The sequence below is a fragment of the Crinia signifera genome, chromosome 9 (assembly GCF_055691185.1).
Source record: "Crinia signifera chromosome 9, ASM5569118v1, whole genome shotgun sequence".
Classification (NCBI taxonomy): Eukaryota; Metazoa; Chordata; class Amphibia; order Anura; family Myobatrachidae; genus Crinia; species Crinia signifera.
In genome coordinates, this window is record NC_139225.1 from 54,576,727 (window position 1) to 54,598,735 (window position 22,009).

Below are 22,009 nucleotides of genomic sequence, written 5' to 3' on the forward strand. Positions count from 1 at the left end.
AGCTCACTTCAGATGGGGCTAGTCAGGCCTAAGAAACAGTGAGAGTATACAAGGAGAAAGAAGGAGCGCACAACAGAGCCAACTGTTAAGATTTTACTAAAAAATCTGTATCAAAGCTCATACATCACAATAAACATAGTCAGCATGAGAAGAATAATCACCAACAGTTTATGCACGCTACGGGTACGGGATCTGGGGACTCCAGGTACTCCGTCCAAGATATGCAGCGGCGTTCTCTTAGTGAGGAACACGTGTGGCATGGGATCTGGGGACTCCAGCAACCTCCGACCAGGATGGACAAGCGGTGACAGCGTACTCGACACACCACGCTGAGGGTACGGGACCTGGGGACTCCAGTCACTCCGACCCAGATGGACCAGCGGCGGTGGCGGCAGCGTTCTCAGCACGGCAAAGTAACAGACAAGCAGGAATCAGCACAGGTGTTCTGATACGTCAGGAGGACACGCCCCAACACGTTTCGTCGTGGGACTGACGAAGTCCCACGACGAAACGCTATGGGGCGTGTCCTCCTGACGTATCAGAACTCCTGTGCTGATTCCTGCTTGTCTGTTACTTTGCCATGCTGAGAACGCCGCCGCCGCCGCCGCTGGTCCATCTGGGTTAGAGTGACTGGAGTCCCCAGGTCCCGTACCCTCAGCGTGGTGTGTCGAGTACGCTGTCACCGCTTGTCCATCCTGGTCGTAAGTTGCTGGAGTCCCCAGATCCCGTGCCACACGTGTTCCTCACTAAGAGAACGCCGCTGCCGCTGCATATATTGGACGGAGTACCTGGAGTCCCCAGATCCCGTACCCGTAGCGTGCATAAACTGTCAGTGATTATTCTTCTCATGCTGGCTATGTTTATTGTGATGTATGAGCTTTGATACAGATTTTTTAGTAAAATCTTAACAGTTGGCTCTGTTGTGCGCTCCTTCTTTCTCCTTGTGTATATATATATATATATATATATATATATATATATATATATATATACATTCCTGCTTGTGATCCACATGGGCAACAGGAAGACCGGCACCAGTCACAAAAATTCAGAATTACAGCTTTTCCATGCACATTTATTAGAACTTGTCCATGCTCAAGTATTCATAAAAGCAGCAATAGACACCCAACAGGCAGATACATTCTATATACGTTACACGTCTCCTCGATGGCCGTTTCGGTGCGGTTAGCACTTTCATCAAAAGGGGTCATCAAGACACTGATGGCTGGACCAAGAATATAAAGGGTATCCACAGCAGGGCAGAAGCTGCTGCAGCAGCCAGAGCTAGTCGGTGCGGTTAGCACCTTCATCAAGAGGGGTCATCAAGACACTGATAGCTGGACCAAGAATATAAAGGGTATCCACAGCAGGGCAGAAGCTGCTGCAGCAGCCAGAGCTAGTCGGTGCGGTTAGCACCTTCATCAAGAGGGGTCATCAAGACACTGATGGCTGGACCAAGAATATAAAGGGTATCCACAGAAGGGCAGAAGCTGCTGCAGCAGCCAGAGCTAGTCTCCAACTATCCACCTAATTTACCCAACCACAGCAGGGCAGGAGCTGCTGCAGCAGGTACAGAAGATCCAGAAAACCCTTGATGATTAAGCAAACAATCAAGAGAAAAAATAACTGACTAGGAATTGATCTCACATGGATTTCACAACGATATCTACAGTGTTCGATTCACAGACCACTCTGCCGATGAGTTGCGTATTAATTTCAGTTTGACAAAACATTTTTAGAATGAAAATGTTTTTCATTGAATAGACCCTTATAGGGCTTTAGGGGGTCCACTTAAGGGAGTCTGTTTATTGTGCTGTATTCAGGAAGTCATAAACTTTCCAAAGACATATCACAATGCAGGAAAACAACAGAGATAGCATGGACCCTTATGACAGCACCCTTAAGGGCTCGTCCGTTTAAACCCATCTTCAAACTTCATCCCTTAAGATGATATGGTAGTGTGTAAAGTTTGAAGACGGTTAGTTAAAGCATTCGAGAGTTGTGGAACATCCACACACACACAAACATTGTTTAATTATACTTGTAGATATACTTCAAATATTGAAGTAGAGAACTCAGTTGGGGATAGAGGAGGCATATTTATCAGGATGTCCCTAGAGGGGAAACATCTATACTAGAAGTTTCCTTAACACACTGTAAAAGGTGTTAATTGAGGTCACAGATGATGAATTGTCTATTCCAGGGGTTCCAAAACTTTTTTGAATCACGGCACCCTAGAGTATCAAAATATTTTCAAGGCACCCCTAGGCCAAATGCTTCTTATCGAGAAATTCGGAAAAAAAATGAAATGAAGTGCATTGTGTTTATACAGTATGTCACAGTTATCTGGTGAGGGAAAGGATCTGCTTCTGTTTGTTCACATATATTATGATTGGCAGCCACAACTTCACAAGCACTGGTTTTGCCTGGTACATTGACCATAAATAATATGAATTGATCCTGGTCCACCAACCCAAGGCACCCCTACAAGTGTCCTGAGGCACCCCAGGGTGCCTAGGCACACAGTTTGGGAACCACTGGTCTATTCCATTCTTAAACCTGAAAATGATTAATAGGGCATTTAATTTTACTGCACTCTATGTACCTGAAGACTACATTTATTGCATGGGGTGACCCTGTGTCCTCAGTCTTTTAGTCACAAGGTTTTAAGTAGAGATCAAAATAATAAACCTGTGGATTTCAGTGCAGTGATGTCATCGCAGTGTACAGTGCTTCTGTGTCTCTACTCACACATAGGGGGAAATTTACTAAGATGTGAGTTGTATTTCACATGGGATGTTGCTATGGGCAACCAATCAGATACTATCTATTATCTTCTAGAAGGCGCTAAAAAAAAGAGAAGTAGTTTCTGGTCGGTTGTAGATAGCATGCGAAATACCCCCATATTGTCATACTATTGTTGCTCAGAGGGATTTTAATATATTTGACCAGTCAAGGAAATATTTGAATAGGGTTCCCTATGTAAAAATATGTTCCCTTTCTCAAATATAATTAGAATTTTCTATTAGTGTTTCTGATAGTATGAAAATGACATTATTTATATTAAATATACTTATCAGTATGTAGCAACTCCAAAAATATTTGGGGTGGTGTCATGGAAATGATCTAAGCAAACACCCTCTTAATGTTGGCTTTTCCCTTCTAAAAATAGAATTACAATTTCCTTCTCATTTCTCCAACACAGATTTCTGAAAGAAGAAGTTGTCAGCATGATCGTAAAAAAAATCACAATCATTAACATGACAACTGGCAATTGTACTTATGTATGAAAATGAACCTGAACATCTTTATAAAGGATTTAAAGCAGCAAAAATGCTCAAGTGTGTATATACTGTATCATAAATGGGATGAAAAATTTATATATATTTTTTATATATAAATCATAGATTTTCTTTAAAAAATGCCAGGGAGGCTCCCAAAAATCGTGTCCCCCTCCCGGCCCCCCTTCTGGAATCTTGTGACCCCCCTCTGCCACATCTCCCCCGCAGCAGTGTAATTTCCCATGATTCGTGGCTTTTCTGGGAGGGGGCGGGGTTAAAGATACAAATCGCATAATTTAGCCCCCTCTTTGAACACCCGCAAATTGCTGGATTTGGAGTCCTGTGGGGCTTGATGACATCTAGATCAGGCCCTGCCCTCTGAAGTGCTGCTGACAGTCTCCACTCCGGGCTACTTTAAAAGTAGGCACCCTTGGTTTAGAATTATTTATCTCTGTTCCTACATTTATATTTCCATGTTCACTATAATGTATAATATGCCCCCCACCCCCACTAGTATCACAGTTTTAACTAATCTTTGTATATGTTAAACATATATGTATAGTGTCTAACAAGCACCTGTAGTATGTCAAACTATTAAAACATATTTGCAATTTGCATAGGATGTGTGGTCAATATAGGTCACAAAATGTCTCCTCAAAATCTGGGGTTACATATTTCACTTGTAATGAGGAAACATTGTGAAAAGCCAAAAGAGCATCTATTGGCATCAGTGTAGCTCTGTGCGGCTATAATAACTAGCAGTGAGTCCTTCTATGCCACCATCAATCCCACTACTGAAACTTGCATCACGGGGCGATTTAAGCCATTATCGCTGGCTAAATGGTCGCTGAGCCAGTGTGTTTTTGTGTTGTGGGAGATAAATCTGTAGGAGATTGGTCGCTGGTCGCTGCTAAAAATTGCAGGTCGCTAATGCACAGTGCACCAGCAACCAGCGATTTCTAGTCAAAATGAGGACAGAAAAGAATAGCTTGCAATTTCACCCAAAATCGCTCAGGTATATGCTGGAGTTTTGAGTTTATAAACTGTCAAAAATACAAAGAATATATATGTATATATATATATATATATATATATATATATATATATATATATATATATATATATATATATATATATATATAATCTTATTTGTATTATTCTAATCATTTTTATAGCCAAAACTCTGTTCTGAGCATTTCTCATCAAAACTCAATGAATCTTCAGCAGTATATGCTGCACGGAATCGGTACATCTGTCAGACCACACTTAGGTCTACTGTCATTAGGTCGACCCCACTAGGTCGACTGGCAGGAAGGTCGACATGGGCCAAGGTCGACATGACTTAAGGTCGAATTTGCATAAAGGTCGACATGAGGAAGGTCGACTGGTCATAGGGTCGACATGGGTTTTTCACTGTTTTTTTACTCAAATGTCGACACAGACGACATGAACACAGTTGGCAATGAGAATCGGACCCTCGCATCGCTCGCAATGCTTCGGGCACGGTGGCTCGCTTCGCTCGCCACAGCTTTAATAACCTCCTCCACGCCCTAGTGGATGGTAGGGCATGAAATACCGCCTGTCGGCACATGTCGGCTCAAAAATCAGTGAAAAACCCATGTCGACATTATGACCAGTCGACCTTCCTCATGTCGACCTTTATGCAAATTCGACCTTAAGTCATGTCGACCTTGGCCCATGTCGACCTTCCTGCCAGTCGATCTAGTGGGGTCGACCTAATGACTGTAGACCTAAGTTCATTCTAATAGATGACCGCTTCCCATGCTGCACCTGTGTAAAATGCTGGCATGTACCCCTGAGCTCATATATTGTGTGCCTAGAACCTTTGCTAGGTATTTGGATTTTCCATGAGTTTTTTCCTTCACTCCTGGGATTTTTCAATCCCGAGATCCAGGATTGAAAAATGCTCAATCCTGGGACTCCTGGGTTTGGCATCCATAGTTAGCAGGCGTGTCCCTGTACCCACCCCCACACCGACTGACCCGCACATTTACTTAGATTGGCACATGGGCGGCCGGGAGTGTAGCAAATAGCAGTGCGTGCAGAGGTGCATGGTGCCTCCAGGCACATGGCACTGTCAGCAGCAGGAGAAGGGGCGGCCGGACGGCGGCACGACTGACCAGTGGCAGAGTGGGTGGGCACAGGAACAGGATGGCAGCAGAGTAAGCAATGTGGCCTGCGCAGTATGACCTCTTACTGTCACGCTGCGCAGGCCACACGCCATTGTCGAGAACAGCCGGACAGCGTCTGAGTGGGTGCTCAGACGCTGCCCGGCATTAGACACTGCCCGGACTTTTTGGGACCAAATCACGGGATACCGCTGATCTCGATCCCAGGATTGGCCATATCTAGGTGGAATAATTTTAGTACAACAGCATATCCGAAGGAAAACCTGGGCAAAACCATTTTCTCTTAAATTATTCCCAGCTAGACCTGACATGTCCAATTTGAATGGCTGCCACTGTAAGCTGGCACTTTGGAACAAGAGCTAGTATGCCTTGGCATCAAGGGTTTACTGAGCCTTTAAGCATACCTGTAACAAAATAAACACGACAAACACCACGAAAAACCATACTGTACTAACTAAACACTACTTTACATGCCCTTATTCAGCACTTTATTGCGTAGTTATAGCCATATAGAAATTGTCTTTTTCAGTCCATGAAGGCAGGAACAGCTCTTGTCGACACAATGCTAACCCTAACAAGGTCTCGTAGCAAATGCCAGTTCACTGTCGGTCACTGTCATAGGAAAACATTGATTGTTCAGAGCACGGCCCTTCAAATACTGTGACCAATCAGAGCATCCCTATGCTTTCCTGTGGCAGTAAACTGCCATTCACTTTAGGGCCTTGATCCATGATCCATGTAGTGACAATAATAATTTTATATCCTGAAAAATTGCCATAAGCTTCTGTTTTGTGACAAAATGTATCATTGACTCAATTCCTTTGTCATTCCTACACAAGTACATGTCTACTACATATATCTAAGTAAGAAGTCCAACTCTGTGACATCCAAAATTGGCGTTAAACAAATTATTTTATTTTTGAGTTTAACATCATATGAAATCTAGTTTCTTCTTACTACTATGGGAGGTATTCAATTAAGTCCTTTTTTTTCCAGCTAGCCCTAAAAGTGGACTTTACTATTCAATTGAAGCAGTTTTCAGACGGTTTTTAGTCATGTTTCGCCTATGCCAGTGATGACTAACCTTGACTATCCAGCTGTTTGTTGAACTACACCTCCTAACATGCCCTGCATCAGTTTTAGCATGAATAAATAGTAAGACTGGAGCAGGGCATGCTGGGATGTGTAGTTCATCAACTACAGGTGGTATTTAGAAACCCCCTATAAAACTTCTGCGTTTGCCACTGCACCCGCAGTATATAATTTTTTGGTTCCCCCTCCATCTGTTTGTAATGAAACTAAATGGATTATCCCAATGATTACCACACATATTCCCCAGCTCTCTCTTACTGATGAATACAGGATTATATGCATTTGCATATTTTTCCCATTCTCATCGGTTATTGCATATCTTACCTAAAATCTAGTGATGGTGCATATTTTAGGCCCGCCCTCTTCCCACCCGCAAAACAGCACTGCTTTGCCCTGCTGCTGCTGGTCAGGTAGTGGTAGAGTGTGCAGGCTGGGGCAATATGTGCGCAGTGTGGGGAACCTTGGATGTACACTATGTCTGACACTGCTCTAGGCTGCCCATACATGTTGATAAAAGTCAGTCGGGCGGATGCCATTACAAAGCTCCTGAACCTTTGCCTGCCCCTGCCCTGGGACATTATACCAAGATACAGACTTCTGCAGCAGAGGAGGCAGGCGAAAGGGTTGTGACATCACGCGGCGCGGAGGAAATGCCATGTCACAGTGAGTATGCAGCGCAGGGAGGAAGCCTTCCACTGCGCCACCCTCACACGCTATACTGACATTTGATCCATCGGCACTGGAGATGAGGGTCCATGTAGATGATGCCTAGGACACTGCAGTCTGCTGTAGCAGCCAGGAAGAAAAAAAAAATTCTGTGTACAGCACTAGACATCTGCAGATGCTGTGGGACTATTTTTTAGGTTTATTTGCAACTAATTGTATGCTGATTTTTAAATAAATAAGTTAAAAATTACTGTTTTTATCATTGAATGTAGCATATTTTAACACTTTTCATGCATATTTTAAGTATTTTTCATGCATATTTCAAGCTTTTTATGTTGCATATAATCCTGTCTCTACTGATGAATATTGTACTGCTGAATTACTTCTCCCTTGATACTATGGCATCCTGAGCATTTTACCTACCCGGAAGTTCGATGATGCTCAGTGAGGGTATTCCGTGACAATGTTAAGTACAATAAACTTCTATTGTTTGAATAAGAGGAAGTCTTTGCCATATTGTATATGAATTGACATAATAAAAAAAACTAGTCTAAATGCTGTATAACAAATCCAAAAGGAAATAGACAATGACAAAAGCATAGCGGAATGCATCTCACCTTCCTGTCTCCCTATTACTGTTACTTCCACACATTGTCTGAGGTAGTCCTGTTATGTCTTTAGGATAGCAATCATTGCAGACTGGGCTTGGGTTGTAGCTATATTACTATATACATTCAGGTTGCAAAAGTTCATATGTTCAACTCTCAGATCTGCAATGAGGGCAAGACAAATAAATAACGAATAAGAGGAGAATGTATGACCTCAGAGGATACAAGAATGGTGTGTGCAGTACCATATGTCTATGTAATGGGATGGTATACCAGTGTCTTATTTTATGTTACTACTGTAGGACAAGGGGGCCTGCAGGTTCCAAGTGAATTTTATGGGAGTGCAGCTAAATAGGATGAGAGATTCAGAAAGTGAGAGATTTGGTAAAAAATCTCTAGTTTTTTTTAAAGCGGCAATCATTTACATTGCAAAACCAGTTTGATATTGTAGTGTAAATGATTGCCGCTTAAAAAAAACCTTGAGTTTTCTTACCAAGTTTCTCACTTTCTTATTCTCTAATCCTATTAAATTTCACCCATAGTCTTTGGATTTTTGAGATCCAAGTGCGTGATTTTACATTTTTTGCCATTAAACTTTAGTTGCCATGCCCTTGACCATTCCTTTAAGCTACCTAGATCATCAATCATTTGTTTTACCCCTCCTGGCATGTCTACCCTGTTGCATACCTTTGTGTCATCTGCAAAAAAAGCAACAAGCAACATTTTACCCTCAATCCATTTGCAATATAACCAATAAAGATATTAAAATGCACTGGTCCAAGTACAGATCCCTGGGGTACTCCACGGTGTAAACCTTTCCCTCCTTTGACTGTACTACGTTTACTACAACTCTGTTTTCTGTCCTGCAACCAAGATCTTAGCCATTCAACCATTTTAGAATTCAATGTAGAATAGTTCACCATTCACTGGAGGAGCATACTATTTAATCTCAGAGTTTATCAATCATGTCTGAAGTAGGAAGTAAGATCTTGTGCATTAATAGTGGCTGGTGTCTTGAGTGAGGGAGGGTTGAAAAATGATTTAAATGTATTAAAGAGTCACTTGGGGATAGAAGCTTGAGCAGAGATGACAGTTTGGAAATGTTTTTTTGGCAGGGTCCAGGGCACAGCGAAAGTCTTATATGTGAGGAAGTCCACTGGATTACAAGATTTGCTCCATTTACGTTCAACTTTTTCCTGAGAGTTTTTGTATGTGTCTTGTTAATTTAGAGTACCACAGTTGCCATCTAGGCCTACAAGAAGTGTGATGAGTAGCTGGAGCCACTTAATCAAGGACTATTTTATCAGTCTGGTTCAGGTGTGATACAGAAAAGTCTAAGACACTGGGGCGAATGGTGTTCTAGCAACTGTTACATATATCAGCAACCACTAAAGAGGAGGTTGCAAGCCTCCATGAATAAATCAAACCAACATGAACCAAGTGATACTTAAAAATCCATAATACACGTGATCAAATATTTATATCACAATAAAAATATATACAACCAACCTCTCAGGGTTATGTCAAAACAACATATTCACAATGTCTTAAATATTTAATGAAGCTATACTAATTAATATGTATGGGGATATAATTATTCAAATCAAATAATTGTAGAGAGCGCACTGAATTAAGCACAAATATTTATTTAAAAAATCAATTGATGTAAAAGGCTTATATCACAATCACAATTATTTAAAATAACAATAAAATCCATACAACATAATATATAAAAATGAATATAAGTAAAACCACTTGGGCAGTCACTGACACCCCACACAATGCTGTAATGAATAAATGTTCGGTGCTCTTACCCACTAAAGGAAGATGTAATGTCCAGTAGCGGGGAACTTGTACATCAAATTGAAATGGTATGTCCGTGAAAACAAGAGTCCATCCAGTAGGTTTATTGGCAATGGTGATATATGAATGAATAAGGGGGAAATAGGGGAAACTGTGTATAGATGAATGGTGACTCGCAAACCAACCTCACTTGTGGAGATAGATGACTCTTTGCTACAAACGGCAGATGATGGAAATAAGCCGGGAGCATTCCACGATGAACAGCGGCTAGGTGCTATATTGGAAATGCCGTCTCATTGATGGTATAGTTCGGTCCGGGTTCGCCGCAGGTCACCCTTCTGCTCACAGGTAACAGCCCCGAGGGAGAGAGATGAAAGCTGATGATTTGAGGCAAAGTGGTAGATATGAGTGAGTGCCGGGTGGTCCTCCCGGACTTAACGCGTTTCTCCGTCGTGGGATCAGATGGTTTCCTCAGAAGATATGGGAGGGTGACTGTCCATTTTTAAATGTGAATCAGCCAATCAAAATGGCCATACTTTGATTGCAGTCCACCTGTGCTCACAGCACACCCAGTTGGGAGTCTGTGTCTTTACCTCCGAGCCACGGGCTCTACATTCTATTGATGTGAATTGGTAGAAATATATGAAGTTGATAAATTAGTAATTAAAGAATAGAAAACTAAATAAATGATCAAAGCAATAAATATATTGCAACCTTTAAATATGCCACATAATTACAATGTAATGCTATGTTTGTTGATAGCAAGAAACAAAGTGAAATAATGGACTTTCCTATAAGGATATTTCTAGTCACAAACTGGGCTCCTACCCTAATTAAAGGTGTGCTGTGTGTACAGGTGGACTGCAATCAAAGTATGGCCATTTTGATTGGCTGGTTCACATTTAAAAATGGACAGTCAGTCACCCTCCCATATCTTCTGAGGGAACTGTCTGATCCCATGACGGAGAAACGCGTTAAGTCCGGGAGGACCACCCGGCACTCACTCATATCCACCACTTTGCCTCAAATCATCAGCTTCATCTCTCTCCCTCGGTGCTGTTACCTGTGAGCGGAAGGGTGACCTGCGGCGAACCCGGACCGAACTATACCATCAACAGCCCCCCCCCCGACAAGTGTGACTCGCTCCAGACCCCAACACAGAGTGCGGCAGGTACCTCGTCACTCCCACCATTGGCTCCCTCCCAGAGCGTCACGGCGGTAGATGAGACGGCATTTCCAACATAGCACCTAGCCGCGCCGCTGTTCATCGTGGAATGCTCCCGGCTTATTTCCATCATCTGCCGGTTGTAGCACAGAGTCATCTATCTCCACAACTGAGGTTGGTTTGCGAGTCACCATTCATCTTTACACAGTTTCCCCGATTTCCCCCTTATTCATTCATGTATCACCATTGCCAATAAACCTACTGGATGGACTCTTGTTTTCACGGACATACCATTTCAATTTGATGTACAAGTTCCCCGCTACTGGACATTACTTTAGTGGGTAAGAGCACCGGACATTTATTCATTACAGCATTGTGTGGGGTGTCAGTGACTGCCCAAGTGGTTTTACTTATATTCATTTTTATATATTATGTTGTATTGATTTTATTGTTATATTAAATAATTGTGATTGCGATATAAGCCTTTTACATAAATTGATTTTTTTATAAATATTTGTGCTTAATTCAGTGCGCTCTCTACAATTATTTGATTTGAATAATTATATCCCCCATATTTTGATCTATTGGGTCCCCCTGTGGGAATCCACTGGGAGCTGCCATTTAATACTTTGTTTCTTTTGTATAAATTATTTAATTAACCATCTGCGCCCGATTATATATTATATATATATTTTTTCCTTTAATTAATATGTATACTGCCAATGTACCTGAGTAGCATGTAGAGATATTAGCAATTTTAATTTGCTGTAACAAAAATAATAAAAAATAATTTTAAAAAAGGTGGACGGTGAATCAATTATAGATGAGGGTAAACCTATAGCTCATGGTATAAATTTATCTCACCAGTCTGAAATGGCCAACAATGCCAATAAAAGTAGGCACTTGTTATCTTATGCGTCCAGTTCGGAATAGCCGGAAAATCACAGATGAGCAGTTGTCAGGCTCCAGGTGCTGTATCTACTCCCAGCAGGGAACAGTCCGTATTAGAGCCCCGTAAAATGTATAGCTCCAAACAATAAAGCGTCGTATAGAGCAGCCTTTGTAGTATAAGCGGACACTGTTTACACGCTAACCTCTATGGGTAGTCATCCCCGGGACACGGAGCACAGAGGGTGTGAGCTACCACTACTAGGTATAGCCGCAAACTCATAGAAAACATTGATTCAGACCTTCTTACTATGCAGCATTCTTTTGCTACTTAGCGGGCAGGTAAATGCTACCTGCAGGGCAAGCAAATGCCCGCCCCCAACCGCTGAGCAAATGTCTGCGCTTGATGGGAATGACATATACTACATTTAGGTTAGCATTAAGTGAGTGAGAATTGGGTTCATGACCACGTGGTGCTTGTGGATTCCCTAAAATATTGTGGGCTATACACAGTAAGTACCCCAAAGATACCAATAAGAATTTGTAAATGTTCTTGTTTCAGAGTAATAGGAAACGGAGGATGAGGTTTAGAGCTGGATGGGAACTGAAACTGACATTCAGGTGAATTAGCCAAGAATGATATTGGAGTATTCTTTGAAGATGAACTGGAAGCTCTAAAACCACCGATATGGATAATATCCAGACTAGTGGAAAAATCTTCCAGGCACTTTATATCTTGACTCTAGGTGGTCTCATAATGTTTAAAGTGCACTACAATGTCTTGTAGACATCCTGCTGTCTGAACCTTAAGTTTTTCTGGATCCATTAGGCCAGAGCAAAATGTCACATCCAAGTTCTAGATTGGGCTTGGACAGGCGTTGGTAAAGCTGGATGGTTTAATCCAGCTATTGCCAATGGAACAAAGGGTGAAGAGAATACTGCTTACTGGAGTTAGGAGCTACCAATGGACAGCCCAAAGGCATATACTGGAAAATGATATATTACATTTATTATACAGGAAATTGAATATAACTGGAACTGAACTGGGCCTGGGTAAAAGTTGGAACCAAACTCGACTCGATCATTGTCCTGGCAGCTTAAGACTTCGTGGACTGCCCATTTCATACTAGCTGGAAAGCAGGGATTGCCTGCTGCAATCACCGGAATGGCTGATGACTGGTCACGCAGATGTAAGCAACATGGCGGCACCCATGAGTGTTGAATCCATGGACACAGTGACCCAATCTAGAGTGACCAAGGATCATTCTTGAATGTGATATTTTTGTTTTTTAGCAAAATTGCAGTGATGATCAATATCACTTGTACTGGACTCAAGGGGTATTGTCAGTAAAGTGCAAGCAAATGCCGATTGCTCCAGTGTGTACAAAGCTTTATAGTCATTCCAAGAAGCAGTACACTGTATCATAGTTTAGGCACACATACAGTATAGGCACATTGGTAGCAAATAAGGGCCAATGTATGGTCTTGTCCTGATATCAGTCTGGGTCTTCTACACTAGTGAATAAAAAATTTGGATCAGGAATATGGAATAAAATGTGTCAGATGCCTAGTACACAGAAGGAAAAAAGGGGGAGACACGCACTAGGCGAGTCGAGCAGCGCTTGAAACAATGAATGGTACCAATTGGTAAAAAATGTAACAATTTTTACTGTTAAAAGTACATGCAAATAATACAATAATACAAATGAACAATAAAGGGGTAAGGTGGGGAAATAAACGTAAATTGGAATTAATAAAACCAATAATAAAGAGATAAAATTGGAGGATGTGAATAAGTCCTCGCCTCAATGGACACGTCTGTGTAATATATATGGGTCACTTATTGAAGACCGAGTAAGTGCACATTACCGGATACGAATTGGATGTCCCACAGAAGTAGCAAAACTGGGAATCCTCACGATGTCTGTGGCCAGATGGAATTGCCACTGGAGGAGATGAATACGCTTGGATAGAATCAGTCCTCTATTGGACGGCGAGAGAAGATGTTTTCTTTGGTCTCAATCGCCGGAGGGTACCCAAAACGAAATCCCAGTTGGTATTGCTGCAATGGGTTATGGCTTCCGTGTCTAGGGTAACTCACACTGGTATAGATGGTTTGACCAGGAGTTGCTAAGCACGGTGTCCGCCGTTTGGAGAAAACCACAGTGGGAAATAAAGGATGGTAGTGTCCACACTGAATGCAAGTGTTCACAGCGATGTCCAGAGGCTGAGGGAGGTCACCTAACGCGTTTCACTGCGTCCTGCAGCTTTATCAAAGCTTTGATAAAGCTGCAGGACGCAGTGAAACGCGTTAGATGACCTCCATCAGCCTCTGGACATCGCTGTGAACACTTGCATTCAGTGTGGACACTACCATCCTTTAAGCTTTGATAAAGCTGCAGGACACAGTGAAACGCGTTAGATGACCTCCCTCAGCCTCTGGACATCGCTGTGAACACTTGCATTCAGTGTGGACACTACCATCCTTTATTTCCCACAGTGGTTTTCTCCAAACGGCGGACACCGTGCTTAGCAACTCCTGGTCAAACCATCTATACCAGTGTGAGTTACCCTAGACACGGAAGCCATAACCCATTGCAGCAATACCAACTGGGATTTCGTTTTGGATACCCTCCGGCGATTGAGACCAAAGAAAACATCTTCTCTCGCCGTCCAATAGAGGACTGATTCTATCCAAGTGTATTCATCTCCTCCAGTGGCAATTCCATCTGGCCACAGACATCGTGAGGATTCCCAGTTTTGCTACTTCTGTGGGACATCCAATTCGTATCCGGTAATGTGCACTTACCCGGTCTTCAATAAGTGACCCATATATATTACACAGACATGTCCATTGAGGCGAGGACTTATTCACATCCTCCAATTTTATCTCTTTATTATTGGTTTTATTAATTCCAATTTACGTTTATTTCCCCACCTTACCCCTTTATTGTTCATTTGTATTATTGTATTATTTGCATGTACTTTTAACAGTAAAAATTGTTACATTTTTTACCAATTGGTACCATTCATTGTTTCAAGCGCTGCTCGACTCGCCTAGTGCGTGTCTCCCCCTTTTTTCCTTCTTTAAAAAGTGGGGAGTGACTACCCCCACACCTGAGCAGCTGCTTTAATTGAAGAATCAGCTTAATACCAGGCGCCTGATTATTCCTAGTGAATAACCTTTTCGCCTAGTACACAGAAGTAAGAGCACATACAGTACAATTATAAGGAGTATATACAACTGTGTCCACACTTACATCATTACTGCAGTTATGCCAAACTCCCTCTTTTAAGGGTAAATTTACTAAAATGGGAGTTCTATTTGCCCATAGCAGTCAATTAGATTATAGAGGGCATTCAATCTGTGCCGCTATTTCCAACAGCGGAAATAGTGATTTGCCTATTTAATGCTGCAGTTACCAACAGCATTAAAGGAAGTCAGATTCTTTTTGAAAGTCAGTTCTGTTTTGTCAGAAACGGCTGCGGATTGTAGAATTTATGGTCATTTTCCGACAATCCGCGGCCATTTTCACTGTTCCATCGACTTTATGACACTTGACAGTTCCTACATTGAATTCCGACTGTTGAGTTACTGTCGAATCGGATGAAAATGGCCTGGGATTCCGACTGTAGTAACCTCTCGACAGTCTTGTATTAAATTCCCCCCATATCTATTATCTTACAGAATGTGCTAATAAATAAAAAATACAAACTGATTGGTTGCTCCCATCCCATAAATGTACTACTCATTGGCCCTTATTCTAGATGCATCGGACGGATACGTATTTCGGACAGGAACCGAGTGTTCTAAGCCCCACCTACCATACAGAACGCTCACACCGTCCGAAAGCGGTAAGACGCTGACCGTAACGGGCCGCGAGTGGATGTTTCATGTGAACAGCTCCCCCATCCTCTGATGGTCGCCGACCATCAGGCAGCACCGAGTACTCTAGACCACTCTGACATTTTTCTGAATGAAAGCAGGGATATGGGCGGCCAGCTGACATCCTGCTATGTCAGCTGCCTGCCCCCCCACACGTGCGTCACGGCCGCATTACCATACGTACGCCCAGCATTTTCATGGGAACGCCCATGAAACGCGGGGTGTAGGCATATGGTAATGAGCCCAAACAGCCCTTCACGCCCCTCTCCACCCCCTGCTCGGATGGTTCCTTACAATCATTTAATGCACGGAACACACGCCATGTTCGTACGTGTGAGGCGTACGCACATATGCCTCCGCACATCTGCAAACACCAACCATCGGCCGTCCATCCACATTCGGAACCATCCAACTCATTCAGAATAAGGGCCAGTCAGGTATCTTATTTCATCAATGTGATTGTGATGCACCAGAGTCTGAATCTGTATAGGAAGTGCTACGATACAGCGGCCATGGCCTTTTCCCATGCCACATTGCCATGTGCTTCATATACAGAATACACACCATACAAGTGTTGCATACAGAGCCGGTGCTAGGGTGTTTGGCGGCCTCCTACACTTTACAAAAAGGCAGTTTATGGCGAAAGCGCATGCAGAAAAAAGGAATGTATAATGCCTGTAGTAATAGTGGCCCTTATTCTGGTTGGTGCGGTAATGTCCGCGTGCGTTCGTGCCGCCGATGTTTTGTGTCTGCGCATGTGCAGAGGCGTCTCTGCGCATGTGCGAACGGAACGCACGTCCAAATTCCGCATGAAATGTGTACACTACGAACAGGGGGTGGAGAGGGGCGTCAAGGGCTGTTTGGGCTCATTACCATATGTTTACACCCCGCGTTTCATGGGCGTTCCCATGAAAACGCTGGGCGTACGTATGGTAATGCGGCCGTGACGCATGTGTAGGGGCGGACATATGACATTGCCGGATGTCAGCTGCCCGCCCAGATCCCTGCTTTTGCACGGAGAAATGCCCGTGTGGTCTGAGGTTGCGGGAGCTGGTGGACCACTCGGTCCTGCATTCGATGGTCTGCGACTATCGAATGATGGGGGAGGTTCCAAGAGATGGAGGTGTATCCGTGAGAAATCCACTCGTGCTCCGTGCGGTCAGTGGCTTACCGCATTCGGACGGAGTGAGCGATCCGTACGAAAGGCGGGGTTTAGGACGCACAGTCCTGCCCGCATATTCGGCTCCGTCCGCACTGACCAGAATAAGGCCCATTGTCTCATGCACATAATGTGGCCAGTACCATCAGTGCCTTAACTAGACTTTTTGCACTGCATCAGAAAATAAATTGGTGCTCCCCAAACACACACACACACACACTAACTAAAATGAGGGACAGTTGCTAACCCCCCCCCCCCCCCCTTCCCATATCAGCTCATTATTTTGTTAGATGCCGAGGGTTCAGCATGGTATAGTCGGCAGAGCACCTCTCTGGCTTGGCACCACCCAACACTCTTACCGACTCTGTGTATATGTCACTTATACACAACGCCTGAAACAGTACCGTTGTGTATACACATTATGCCCACAGAAGCAGGGCTGTTTACATATAACGTCTACAGTAATAGCAGAACATAATGCTCCCAGTAGCACCAGTTTGAACATAGGGGCTATTGAGACCCGTTCATACAGGTCCAAATCCATCCAATTCCCAGACGTTCGGGGTCTGCGCATGAGCGAAAATGCATATGCGCAAAACCTGAGAGCGAACAGCTTTGACAAGCCATTCGCTCCAGACAATGAGGTCCTGGGGCAGCCAGGGGAACACCCAGCGTTTTAAAGGCATTCCCATAAAAATTCTGGGCATTCCCCTGGGAGCACAGGTGTGTCGACGCCTGCTTGGGGCAGGCGGCTGATGTCACAAGACGTCAGCACATACCCCCTTTTCGCCCATCTCCGTCCAGGATAAAAGTAAGTATAGACTTACTTTTAGCCACGAGCGAGCAAATGTGTTCATGTGGAGGGAGGGGTGGGCATTCAGTTGGTGTTTACCTGTTCGCAAGGATGCAAACATATGCAGCCTAGCAAACAGGTCTGAATCAGGCCCATAATGCATATTAGGGATGAGCGAGTTCGGATTGGGGGAATATGGACACCCTCCAATCCGAACTGCTTTCTAAGCCTGTTTGGGATTTTCCGCCCAGGCTCCGAGTGCAGGTCTCGCAGTAGGATCTCGCGAGGTCCGGACCCAGTAAAAAAGGGCGGCTGGCCAGGCACCATCTTTACTCCAAACTCAAAGTGAAGGAGAGGCAGCATCCTCTCTGCCCACCGGCTGACAAGTCCTATCCAGTGATACTGCTGTATAGTCAAGTCCAGTGGTAGTGCTGTGGCAGAATTCCAGACCAGTGTTACTGCTGCTACATAGGTCCAGTGTAGTGGTACTGCCATCATAGTACTACCATATATACCACTACCCCATATGACACTATTATACAGTGCAGAGGTGGGACTAGTGAGTGGTGGGACCAGGTGCCCTAATCCCAAAGTATAGACTCTTCATATGTGCTCAGAGAAAAGGCATTGCATCAGAGCACACAGGGTATCAGTATTTATTTATGAACAATTTGACTGAAGAGTATTTTGCATTGTACATGAATACTGATGCCCCTTGTAGAGAGTCTGCTGTGTCTGTAAGGAATATGTCGGATGGTATAACACAAGTGTGATGGATAGAAAGGAGAGCAGAGAGAGAGAGAAGAATGCAGAGAGAGAAAGAAGAATGCAGAGAGAACATGGAGAGAAAGAGAAAGGAGAGTGCAGAGAGAGAGAGAGAGAGAGAGAGAGAAAGAAGAGCATGGTGAGAGAGAGAGAGAGATAAGGGAAAATATGGAGAGAGAGGAGAGCACGGAGTGGGACCTACATTCATCGATGCCGGGTAGCAGCTGGTCCTGTGGAGGGAGCACTAGAGAGCAGCAGCATAATCCATTGTCAGCTCCTCCTCTCCTCCGTGCCACTTAGCAACTGCTCCAGATTGGCTGCTGGTCTGCGGTTGCCCACTGGTTAAGTGGTGCAGTCCACCCTGTTCTTTATTTAACTGGCAGCAGTGGTTGCAGGGAAGGTGGGCTGGTATAGCCAGGGCCCCTGGCAATGAAATGGCACACAGCCGTACTAATAAATTATTTGGGTACATGTTTCCTAGCACGGTGCCCCCAATTTTGATTGTATTACATCTTATACAAATCGCATCACATCGCATGCAATATAGCGGCATGCGATGCAATCCGATTTTTAATTGTACAAGCACCCCGATGGGTGTTTTTAATGTTAAATGAACCCCCATTGGCAACGCCACACCCACTATCAACGCCAACCCGAAGCGCGAGGGGCGGCGCTACGCATCCTCCGACCTTTTCATACCCCCACTATCCACATCGGCGTGGAGTTGATTTTAGATAGTGTGGCGAGCCAGAAGCGTGGAGAGCCCCGCAAGGGGACACGGATTACTTTACATGTATTGGGCGGGGCTCGCTTCGGGTCGTATTCTGCGTCCCATCACGGGGCACCCTGCGCTTGCCACGCTTCGGGCTCGGTGGCTCGCCACACTATCTAAAATCAACTCCACGCCAACATGGATAGTGGGGGTATGAAAAGGTCGGAGGACGCATACCGCTGCGCTCGCCACGCTTCGGGTTGGCAATGATAGTGGGGGTGGCGTGGACAATGGGGGTGCATTTAACATTGTAAGCACCGATCATCGTGCTTGTACAATTAAAAATCGCATCGCATGCCATTTTCTGGCATGCAATGCTATGAGATATTTCATTGTACAAGCACTCCTGTTAATTTAGCATGAATATCACATCGCATACCACTAAGTATCACATGAGAGACATGGGCATTAATGAAGAGGGGTTATCAGTCAAATGCTGTCTCTTGGGCATGTTGTTAGTAGTGGTATAAGTAGGAATACCAAAGCTCTGATTATAAATATGTGTGCCTTAGCGAAAGTAATGATCGCCAGGACCTGGCTGGCTGACATAGGTCCGGAATATAAGAAGTGGGAATCACTGGTGGACTATACAGCTTCACATGAAAGATACATATATATGCACAGGAACACTATTAGTAAGTTTGAAAAGATATGGGGCTCTTGGGGCAAGGGAACCCGACATTAGATTAGTATATTAGACTTAATTAAATCACCTAAAGTAAAACTCACAAATATATTATTAAAATATATTATAAATAAAGGGGGGGGGGGGGGAAGGGTTAATTTTCGCACAGTATACTGTATATACAGCAGAGTGCACAATAAATCAATTAGAAGAGGTAGAAAGAAGAATGGAATAGGAATAGAGAAGGGGGAAGGGTAAGGGATAATAAAAATTTTCACGTAGTAAGATAATTTAGATGAATAAATAATTCATAAATACTGATAACACTTCACAGTTTGAAACACACAATGTGAGGGTATAGTCCATCAGTGACGAAACATGCAAACATGAGCCACATAGGGTCATATCTCCATTCATACTCCTAGGGGGTATCAGTCAGGGCAGCAGGTTGGAAGATATAGACCTGTCTCAAGGGTAGATAGAAGCATGATGGGCATAGGTAATGAGTCATAGAGCCGTCTAAAGGAGGTACTTAACATACGGGAAAGGGACACGAGGCTAATCGCAAGTAGAATTGGATAGGATAGAGGGGAAGAGGAGAGTAGCTGGGTAATGTTGGATGTATGTGTGTTATGTAATGTGAAGTCTGTTGTATTTTAAGGTGATAAATATCAAGCAAGCGACTCAGGCGTTTATACATACAGGATAAAATACCCAGTTTAAAGGCATTACAATGTCAATATGTGGAGGTACGCCTGATAAAATGATAAAATGTAACACTATAAGACGTTTGTTTTGTAATGGTTGAAATGTATGTGTTTGTATTATAAAATCAATAAAACATATTAAAAAAAAAAAAAAGTATGCTATGCGTTGGGCGCCATGCTAGGAAACAAGTACCATTATTTGTACGGGATGCGGTCATCTATTAGAATGAACTTAGGTCTAGTCATTAGGTCGACCCCACTAGGTCGACTGGCAGGAAGGTCGACCTGCCTTAAGGTCGACATGGGCCAAGGTCGACATGACTTAAGGTCGTATTTGCATAAAGGTCGACATGAGGAAGGTCGACTGGTCATAAGGTCGACATGGGGTTTTTCACTGTCTTTTGAGCCGACATGTGCCGACAGGCGGTATTTCATGCCCTACCATCCACTAGGGCGTGGAGGAGGCGAGTGAAGCGAGCCACCGTGCCCGAAGCATTGCGAGCGAAGCGATGCGAGGGTCCGATTCTCATTGCCAACTGTGTCCATGTCGACTGTGTCAACATTCGGATAAAAAAACTGTGAAAAACCCATGTTGACATTATGACCAGTCGACCGTCCTCATGTCGACCTTTATGCAAATTCGACCTTGGCCCATGTCGACCTTAAGTCAGGTCGACCTTCCTGCCAGTCGACCTAGTGGGGTCGACCTAATGACTGTAGACCTAAGTTCATTCTGACAGATGTACCGATTCCATTTGTACTTGTAATGTCCACAGCTGTAGGCCCTTTCCATTGCTGAACTGCCGGTAATTCGGCCTCTGATACAGGTGTGGCTTGGACTGGAAAACAATCCCGGAAAAAATTTCTGGAAGCAGCCCTCATGTAGGTAGGGTCTTTTGAGGGGGTGAGATCCCTTCTCATAATGCCCAATTCTGAGTTGGACATACAGTAGTTGCAGCTGTCTTTGTGTCTTTTAATGCAGTTATGTCTGTGACTGTATGCTAATTCCGCTACAATGCCTCTCCCTGGTATCATGGGCAAATTGGGAATTTGAAGTAGTCTTTTCCGTCGGACTTTAAAAAAAATCACTAAATTCGGCATATCAAATATTGGCAACATTTCAATGCCTTTTAATACACCCTGTTCACCATAGTCGCACGCACCCTGTGCCTGCATGTGTGCATACTGTAAATGTGTCTGCACAGATGGGAAACATTGCTCCCCAGTGCAAACATATGTGTATGTATGTGTATATAAACAACAGCAGAAGCCATCAGGAACAACTTACTTACCCAGCACGACAGGACTGACACTTGACGAGCATTAGTCACCGTTATATCACCTGGCAAGGTTGCTTCCGTGGCAACATTGTGACGTGATGCATTGTATATTGCGGAAGCACTATGCTGCGCAGGGAGGGAGGGCAAAAAGGCCTGCTTTTCTCTGCACAAGAATGTGCAGTTGCTTGATCCACACAGGGAGGGGGTTGTGGTCAGGGGGCAGAGCTTCTGATTGCCACTTGTAGGCTGTAGTTGTACCAGAGCACTGACCTCCACCCCATGCAGTACTATAGTGAAGGTGCCACCGGTAGACTCATGCATGGCACCTCCCCCTCCACCACATGCGGCTTCCTCTGTACTCTACAGCTG

At 43.9% G+C, this 22,009-nt stretch overlaps 2 protein-coding genes across 3 annotated transcripts in view; one reads left to right on the forward strand and one right to left on the reverse strand.

Moving 5' to 3' along the window:
• LOC146036587 (regulator of cell cycle RGCC-like) overlaps window positions 1-3,896 on the forward strand; it is a 33,928-nt gene extending 30,032 nt beyond the window's left edge. For both annotated transcript variants that reach the window (XM_083160538.1, XM_083160539.1), the window contains exon 5: window positions 3,206-3,896. In XM_083160538.1, the coding sequence (XP_083016664.1) occupies window positions 3,206-3,213 (8 nt within the window). In that variant the 3' untranslated portion in view covers window positions 3,214-3,896. The remainder of the gene's footprint in view (window positions 1-3,205) is intronic.
• PHKA1 (phosphorylase kinase regulatory subunit alpha 1) overlaps window positions 1-22,009 on the reverse strand; it is a 295,837-nt gene that overhangs the window by 47,517 nt on the left and 226,311 nt on the right. The gene's annotated exons all lie outside the window — the stretch shown is intronic.